Source organism: Sapajus apella, unplaced genomic scaffold, assembly GCF_009761245.1.
Source record: "Sapajus apella isolate SASKATOON/1434 unplaced genomic scaffold, GSC_monkey_1.0 scaffold12, whole genome shotgun sequence".
Taxonomy (NCBI): Eukaryota; Metazoa; Chordata; class Mammalia; order Primates; family Cebidae; genus Sapajus; species Sapajus apella.
Genome location: NW_022436952.1, coordinates 17,426,428 through 17,436,160, shown reverse-complemented (window position 1 = coordinate 17,436,160; position 9,733 = coordinate 17,426,428). Strand labels below are relative to the sequence as shown.

The 9,733-nt window shown below is 36.7% G+C and overlaps 1 protein-coding gene across 19 annotated transcripts in view; it reads right to left on the bottom strand.

Annotated features, from left to right (window-relative positions):
• The window catches only part of NCOR1 (nuclear receptor corepressor 1), a 183,766-nt gene that overhangs the window by 54,640 nt on the left and 119,393 nt on the right, over nucleotides 1–9,733 (bottom strand). For 15 of the 19 annotated variants that reach the window (XM_032280184.1, XM_032280179.1, XM_032280187.1 and 12 more), the window contains 2 exons: nucleotides 7,276–7,449; nucleotides 6,387–6,547 (listed from right to left, as the gene is read on the bottom strand). In XM_032280184.1, the coding sequence (XP_032136075.1) occupies nucleotides 6,387–6,547; nucleotides 7,276–7,449 (335 nt within the window). The remainder of the gene's footprint in view (nucleotides 1–6,386; nucleotides 6,548–7,275; nucleotides 7,450–9,733) is intronic. The other 4 variants (XM_032280194.1, XM_032280195.1, XM_032280198.1 and 1 more) reach the window with 1 other exon arrangement.

The following is a 9,733-nucleotide window of genomic DNA, read 5'->3' as shown; positions in this document are numbered from 1 at the left end:
CATTGTAGATTGCTTTAATTTTAAATTTTTATTTTTTAAATTTATTTACTTATTATTATTTTTTTTTGAGATGGACTTTTACACTGCCGCCTAGGCTGGAGTGCAGCGGCATGACCTTGGCTTACTGCAACCTCCACCTCCCGGGTTCAAGTGATTCTCCTGCCTCATCCTCCTGAGTAACTGGGATACAGTCATGCACCACCACACCCAGCTAATTTTTGTATTTTTAGTAGAGACAGGGTTTCACCATGTTGGTCAGGCTGATCTCGAACTCCTGACCTTGTGATCCACCTGCCTCAGCCTCCCAAAGTGCTGGGATTACAGGCATGGGCCACTGTGCCTGGACCAATGTAAAAAATTTTAAAGGGAGTAGGATATGTCTTCTAAAATTACCATATATTACATGTAGATAATATTTTCTATTAATAAATTACATAAATAAAGCACTTGCAGATTGCAATCAAAATGTAAGCTACTATTATTAATATTCATTCCTACTAAAAATGCTATGGAGAGTGATATCAGCAAATACAGCAAAGTAACTCTCTTCCATAAAAGCAACAAGAAAACATGGAAAAACTGTAAGAATCAACTTTTTTTTTTTGAGACAGAGTCTTGCTCTGTCACCTAGACTAGAGTGCAGTGGTGCAATCTCAGCTCACTGCAACCTCCACCTCCCAGGCTCAAGTGATGTAAGAATCAACTTTTAAAGAACCTTGGAAATTAGCCAAAGGCTTGTAGAAATCTGGAAACATTTATTTAAAAAAAAAAATAGCTGAATTTAGGTAAGTAGGCTTTGTGACATTTTAACTTATTCTATTCTCATTCTCCTCATCAAGCTCTACGGTAGTGTTGCAAACCAAACGCATACACTCATAGTGCAAACTAGCTGCCTGGCAGCCACTAGAAGGGAAAGAGCAAGGTTGGAGCTCCTTAAAAGTCTCATTCCCAAATAACTGTCATTGTTTGACTTATCTGCTGGTTCTCTGGGAGACTCCATTCAGAAAGCTGTCTATATTTGACCTGACTTGAGTGAGAGAGAAGGTACAGGCTTGCCAAAAACACACGAAAGTGATTAACCTCTCCACTGCCTGAGACGGTAGATAACAGCCAGGGTAAACAATAGGCTAACCAAAACACTTAAGAGTCAGAGAATGAGATGTTCATGGGGGTCTGAAAAACTCCAACGTATTCCTGAGAACCTAGAACACTACATGCATGTGCAAGGCTATGGCTGTGCCTAGGAAAGACACAGGCCCTATGCTCTTAACTCAGGCTGGCCTTTAAGGCTCTGCATGCCAGAAAGTGAAGACTAAGGCAAAGCTATCAAGTGCCAACACACAAAGGGGCCTCCTCAGCAGACTGATTTTACTGATTTTAGACATTTAAGGAAATCTCTGTCTAATCATTAGCTGAAGTTAACCAGACTTCAGTAGCCACATACAACAAGGAATACAAACTTTTCTGAATTAGTTAAGAAAAGTCACTAAGCAAATAATAACAGCAAAAATAAAATAAAATTTAAAAAACCCAGATACAAGCCCTGAAAAGTGGGGGGAATCCAAGTTCCAGAGTTGCTGCATTATATAAAATGTCCAGTTTTTGACTAAAAATTACAAGATACTCAAAAGAAACATGAAAGTGTGAGCCGTACATATGATACAGAGCAACGAACAGAAACTATTCCTGAGCTTTGGGCTTACTAAAGACTTTAAATCAGTTATTATAAATATATTCCAAGAACTAAAATGAACCATGCCTAAATTAAAGTAGGCCAGATGCAGTGGCATGCCTTCTTTAATCCTTACACTTTGGGAAACCCAGGCAGGAGGATCGCTTGAGGCCAAGAGTCTGAGACCAGCCTTAACAATATATTAAGACTGTCTCAACAAAAAATAAAAATAAAAATCCTGGCACGGTAGCCTCCAGTTCCAGCTACCCAGGACGCTGAGGGAGAAGGATGGCTTGAGCCCAGGAGACTGATGCTGCAGTGAGCTAAGATCGTGCCCCTACCCTCCAGCCTAAGCAACAGATTTGCTCTAGAAGAGAGAAAGAAAACAAGAATGATGTTTTGCCAGATAGAGAATGCCAACAAAGAGAAAGAAATCATAAAAAAACAAAATAGAAATTCTGGAGCTAAAAATATATATATAAGAACTAAGAGTGGGAGTGGCTCTCAACAAAATAAGAATGGAAGGAAACATCAATCTGATGAAAAGCATCATGAAAAACTTAACATTCTGCCTAACAGTAAAATACTGAATGCCTTCCTTCTAAGATGAGCAACAAGAAATGCATGTTCATGTTCACCAATTCTATTCCGTATTCCACCAAACGCTCTTGCCCAGCCGCTACAATAAAAAAAGAAAATGAAAGGAATAAAAATTTGAAAGGGAAAAGTAAAACTCTGTTTATTTGCAGATGACATGCATATATAGAAAATCCTAAGAAATATACTAAAACAAAAGCCCTACTAGAAGCACTAAGTAAATGTTACAGGAGACAAAGCCAAGATATTGTACGTCTGTATAAAAGAAATGGAAAACCAAAATTTAAAGGCCGGGTGCGGTGTCTCATGTGTGTAATCCCAGCACTTTGGAAGGCTGAGGCGGGCAGATCACTTGAGGTCAGGAGTTTGAGACCAGCCTGGCCAACATGGTAAAACCCTGACTCTACTAAAAATACAAAAAAATTAGCCAGACACAGTGGTGCACACCTGTAGTCCCAGCTACTTGGGAGGCTGAGGCTGGAGAATCGCTTAAACCTGGGAGGCAGAGGGTGCAGTGAGCCAAGATCCTGCCACTGCACTCTAGCTTGGGTGACGGAGCGAGACTCCATCTCAAAAAAAGAAAAAAAAAAAAAACAAACAAAAAACATTCCTAGCTACTCAGAAGGCTAAGGTTGGAGGATCACTTGAGCCCAGAAGTTGGAGGCTACAGTGAGCAATCATTGCACTACTGTAGAGCAAGACCTTGTCTCAAAAAAAAAAAAAAAAAAAAAAAAAAACACATCTAAAGGAATCAAATAGCCAAATATAAATCAAACAAAACAAGTACAAATCTCTAAAGTGAAAACTTTAAAGCGCTGCTGAAAGATATAGATAAACACATATATAAGTTCATAGATTAGAAGATTTGAAGTTAAGATTTCCATTTTTACCCCAAATTGATCTACAGATTTAACATAATCCCAACAAAAATCCCAGCAGATGGGTGGTTTGTGGGGTTTTTTTAGCTAAGTTTCTTTTTTTTTTTTTTTTGGGTCTTTTAAACCTTAAACTATAAGTTGAAATATTCTCTAATGTTTGGGGAGAAACATCCTCTTAAAATGGGTCCTTGTGCTTGCCTTCTGGGGAGGAGCACTGAGCAGGTAAATTATAAAGCATTTATGCATATGTTACATGCCAACTGCACCCACCTCTTCCCCACAATCTTTGCCTCTTGGGTAATTTGTGCTATTTTCCCCTTACTTTGCTACATTTATATAGTTAAGTTGGTTTTACTTAAATGATTCATGTTTAGGGGATAAAAATAAACATTTCCCTTAAAACATGTTTCAACTCCTCCTGCAAATAAAACAAATGAACGGGAGGAAGGGAGGGGAGGGGAGAAAAACAAATCCCAGTAGAATTTTTTTTCTTTAAGTAGAATGACAAACAGATAGTTTCTGCCTTTGCTGCTGCCAGGTGCCCATGAAAAAGCTTGCGGCAAAGTGCGGGGAAGAAGGGGTGGGGGGAGGGGGGCAAAAGAAAAAAAAGGATGACTGGACCTACCCTGTAGAAGATGCTGCTAATTGTGAGCAGTTTCTCTAAGAATAAAAGTGAATGGAACCACTGGGAATCTTGGTAGAAAGGTAGAAACCATCAAAAGGAGCAAGAACACAAGCACTGTAACTTCTGAGGTGCTTTTTTCCAAAAGGTATTTGAAATAGCTCACCACCCAAAAAATATCTGAAGAATAAGCTATGTAATTGGTTGTGCAAAGAGAATTTTGAATTGCATTACTTCCAAATTAACCAGGACAAAGAAGAAAAGGAAGATGAGGGTTAAAACTAATTTAACTGGAATGTTTTGTATGAGTTCTTGAATACAACTTGGAAACCAAAAAAATGGGGGAGATAAAAATTGATAAGCAGATTACATAACTTATATGAAAATGTAAACGACATCAAATAGTCAAAACAATCTTGAAAAACAGAAACACTGAAGACTTATACTACATAATATCAGGACTTACAATAAAGCTATAGTAATCAAGACAAAAGGATGAACAAGTAAATCAGTGGAACAACATGGAGAGAGTGCAGAAACAGACCCATATATACTGTCAAATGATTTTTAACAAAGGAACTAAAGCAATCAAATAGGTAAAAGACTTTTCAACTGATTTTCTTTTCTTTTTTTTTTTTTTTTTTTTTTTTAAGAGACGGGGTTTCACCTGTTGGTCAGGCTGGTCTTGAACTCCTGACCTCAGGTGATCCACCCACCTCAGCCTTCCAAAGTGCTGGGATTATAGGCTTGAGCCACCGCGCCCGGCCTGATGTTATTTTTCAACTAGAAATTTAAATAGAGACGAATGTTAATCCCGACCTTATACTATACACAAAAACTAATTTGAGACTGGTTACAGGCCTGAATATAAAAACCAAAACTATAAAGCTTTTAGAAAGAAACACAGGTGAATATATCTCACAACCTTGGAGCAGGCAAAGATTTCGTAGGAAAATAAAACTAATCATAGGAGAAAAAAGTGTGAATATATATTTAGACTACATAAAAATTTGAAACTTCTGCTCATCAAAACACCAATAAGAAAATTAACAGAAAATATTTGTAACATATATATCTAACAGAGAACTTTCAACCATAATAAAGACCTCCAACACAATATCAAAAAAGACCCAGTAGAAACATATAATCAGATTTAAATAGTTAATTTCCTAGGTGTACAAATGGCCAATAAGCACATGAAAAGTGTCCAACACTGTTTGTTGTCAGAGAAATGTAAAATACAACCACAATAAAATATTATTACACACCAAGTACGACTAAAATGACCAAGACTGACAACAGCAAATGGAGCAATCACAAGTCTCGTACAACGCTAATGGCAGCATAAAATTGTAGAACCACTCTGGAAAAGTATAAAATATACATAAACCTAGTAATTCCACTCCCAGGTAATTGTACAAGAAAAATAAAACCTATGTCCACAAAGAACCCATTACAAGAATGTCCGGCTTTATTCATGGCTGCTGAAAACAGCTTAGGTTTTCATCAACAGGAGAATGGATAAACAAACTGGTATTATTCAGCAATAAAAAAGAAGAAACTACTGATTACATAAAATCCTGGATAAATTCCCTAAAACCATTATGCTGAGTTAAAGAAGACAGACACAAAAGAGTATACCATGTTTGACTCCATTCACATGAAGTTCTAGAAAAGCCAAGACAAATCTACAACAACAGGAAGTAGAACAGTGATTGCTTTAGGCAGTGGGAGGGGAGATGGCCTGGGAAGGAACATGAGAACACTTTTGAAGTGATGGAAGGTCTTCGATAACTTGACAGGGGTGTGACCACTGATGTACATGTTAGTCAAAACTGATGGAACTGTTAAGACCAGATTGTACCTCAATTTTTTTTTTTTTTTTTTTTTTTTCTTTTTTGAGACAAGAGTCTCACTCTGTCGAAGGTGCCAGGCTGGAGTGCAGTGGTGCAATCTCGGCTCACTGCAACCTCCAGCCCCCAGGTTCAAGCAATTCTCCTGCCTCAGCCTCCCGAGTAGCTGGGACTACAGGCACGCACTACGACGTCCAGCTAATTTTTGTATTTTTTTAGTAGAGACGGAGTTTCACCATGTTGGCCAGGATGGTCTTGATCTTTTGACCTCATGATCCACCTGCCTCGGCCTCCCAAAGTGCTGGGATTACAAGTGTGAGCCACCACGCCTGGCCTGTATCTCAATTTTTTAAAACGTAATGAACCAGAAAAAACATTTAGTGGCCAAAGTCAGAATAAACTATAATACTAATCACCTACAATTTAATATTTAGAGCCTTTACCATAGGTTAGTGAACAACTATTCTACTGTTTGAAGCTAAGTTTAAAACTTATAAGTTTAGAGTGACTGTAAATTAAACCAGGTGGTATGCCAAGTGCCAAGTGTAATTAAATGGGTGTTATGCCATGGCCACTCAATCTGGGTACACAACCCACTGAAAACTCTTGTGGCAAGAGTATGGTGACTGCTGCTACACTTGAAGCTCCATATTCAGAGAGATTATTATTTACTAGTACTCTGACAGATCAGTGCGAGAAGGAGGAAAAAGTTTTACCAAAGCCACATTCAACAAGAAATCTACTGTAAAGAGAAGTCATTTCACCTGTGAGATGGAGCCTCCCATTATAAATGATGGTTTTTCTGAAGCCACTGTGGTTTTGGATGATGGGATGAGAGGGGGCGGTGGCCTGGTTGGTCGAGTTGTTGGAAGCCGAACACCTTCAGGGAGATTAGTTATCACTTGATGTGGAGCAGGCTGAAGGACTTTTAAAAGGAAAGAAAAATGATTTTAAAATAGTCCATTTCCTAGTTTACAACATGTTACCTATCTCAGTCATTCCTGAATTTTTAAATCACAAATTAAAAATGCAAGATGAAACCAACAAGGAACATTTCTATTTAAATTTCTCATTCACTTAAGCCTGTATATATATTTAAGTCACAAATACTATTTGTGGGGTTGAAATAGTCAACTCCCTGTCAAACCAGAGCTTTCAAGCTGATGCTCATTTCAAACTATTTCTGCTTAGCATGGCAAACATCAGTCTTCAAAAATGTTTACCTCTTGCCATCACTCTTAGGGTACTTCTTAAGAACAGCTGATAACACTACTTCATAGAATACACAGACATGACTGACAACCAGTTATACATCCTTTTTGCATCTTGCGTATTTTGAGAAACATACTGATTCTGGCTCTCACAGATCACTTTAATTTTAAGGATGGGGAGATCAAGACTTTTACAAATTCATGTACTCTTCTTAAAAGAAGAGCCAGCCAATGTCACAGTATAAATGTATGAACACAAATTTCCCAGTGGCCCAGTGAACTCAACTAAATACAACTGATGATGGAATGCAGAGAAACAACGTTATTTTGAAACAGCAAGGACATGTCCTGGAAAAGCAGTTCATTCATGAGATTAAACCACCCACATGGGACATCTGCGGGTGGATGGCCAGCAGCCACTGCACAGAGGAGTGATATTTACCTGGTGGGACACTATAGCGGGCTGCACTCATATCAGGCTGTGGAGCGGCTTTACTGACTTCTCTTGGAGAAAGCCTACACGGTGAGGCTGACCTTGCTGCAGTATTGTGCATCTGTGCTTCCTGTTCTAGAGCACGTTTGACCTCAGCATAAGGCATATAGGCGACTGATTTTCCTATGAAAGTTAAAGTTATCAAAATAAGGGAAGAACCCCAAATTAAAATAGTAAGTGTGAAAGGACCAAGCCCACACCATTCAGGGGCAGATCCAACTATATACTAATATTAAAGTCTAAAATTCCTGGGGGCAAAAATCCACCCACAGAGAAATTAAGAAATCCTATAAACCTAAATGTTCTGTGTATCCTCAAAAATTCATTTACTAGTTTTCCCTTTAAAAGAACAAGAACTTCTCTCTCCTCTTTAGGAGAATCAAGTGTTTTCACATGCAAAAAAAAAAAAAAAGAAAAAGAATCACAACAGGCAAACATCAGATTATCAAGCAATTCTGTTCATTCAAATCTGGCCTGACTGGAGCTTATTAGCTTTGCAAGGATTTCAACTCTTATAATTGGCCTGTTGAAGCTCACTGCTTGATAATATTCACAGAAACAAATTTAATTAAGAAACAGAAAAAGCCTTTCAAAAAATGCAGATCAAACAAATCCAAATATCCTATTTAAGCTTATAAAACCGTGAATATAACTACAATAATACTAATGAAAATTACTTATGTAAGTTATCTCCACACAAAGCATAAAGAAACGTTAAACATTTAAAGGGCATGTCAGAAATGCAATCATATTAAGACTTTAAAATACAATTTCTTTTTAAAATGAAATGAACATCTTTTAATTTTTGAAAATCAAAAAAGCACAAAGTAAAACTCATTTGTAACCCTCACCACTTAGATTTGTAGCATTTTAATGTCTGTCAGAACTAATTCCCACTCATTTTATTATTTTCATTACCTAGTTGTATCCATTAATCTTTCCAGGTAAATCTAAATTTAAAATCATTTTGAGTACTTCCTTCCAAAACAAAGAATCACTGAAATTTTCATTAGACTTTTATTAAAATTATGAATAAATACAGGAGACTTGACATTTTATAATAATGAGTTTTCTAGTTGAGAAATCTTGTTTTTCAGATACGTCCATACACTGCTTGTTAAAAATTTTTCCTAGATATGTCATACTGGTAAGAAAACCAACTCTTTCAAAGATACGGGTTTATATAAATAAACCTGATTACTGCAGACATATAGGAAAGATGCAGATTTCTGTGCAATCATGTTCCCTGAGAAACCTAATGAACTTTCATTTTAGCTCATAACTTTTCAGTTGATCTTTTATGCTTTCTAGGTGAATAATCTTACCCTGTAAATAATTTGTCTTTTCCCTTAAAATACCTAAACCTCTGATTTCCTTACTACACTATGTTTAGTAATCATTTACTAAGGTGCTTTTAAAAATCAAAAACAATTGCAGAAATATCAACTGATATTCAAGTGTTAGGCAGTGTGTATTACATAAATTATCTATTTAGCCCTCAAGACCAATGTGATTATTAACACGATTTTACAGAAGAGGAAACTGAGGCTCAGAAAAATCACGTCTCACTGCCCAATGGAGGTCTACCAGGGATTTTTTTTTTTTTTAAGCATTATAATTCTGGACCCTTAGCTCTAAACCACAGTGCAATAGCATCCCACTAAAGGACTGGGTGTCAAATTTCAGATGTCTCTGGGGTATCCATTAAGATGATGGTACTTTTTCCTTGACATATTAATATAATGAATTAGAGTAAGTGTCCTTACTGAGTAAACAGATTCATGAAATAACCCAACCCCCAAAGAAAATCACCACTTCCTTCCTAGAGAATTTAATATGATAACGTATTAAAAATTCAACGTCTGAATATTTTACCATTTCCAGTAAGTTTATAACTATGTCAAAAAAAAAAAAAAAATCCACTAGTTACAGTAGTGGTTTTTTTTTTTAAATGATGGAAATTTGGATGGTTCTAAACACAGCTATTTAAATCACCATGAATCCAGATCAGGAAAAGAAAAACAGCAACAGCAACAAAATAAACATGCAACAAACTAGGGTCAGTTTCAGAGAAGCAAAATTATTTTAATTGAATAATTTTGTTAAATTTGCATTAGAAGTTCAATTCTAACTCAATCTCTATATGCTTAAGTTTGAGTTCCTTCACTGCAGAAAAGAGGCTTAAAAGTTATCAGTAAAGCAGAGGTCAACTCATGTAAAGGTTACTGGTAAGTGAAAACAATTCTCTAAGGAATTCTTCAACCTTTCTACAGATGGGAAAAGTTTTAAGCAACTTAAAACAGGGATACCTACAGTAATTATTTATATGATTCACATTAAGAGAAAATAAATACAACCAAATAGTTGGACAAGTGTTGCCTGTTACTTTCTCAATGAGACCATGAAG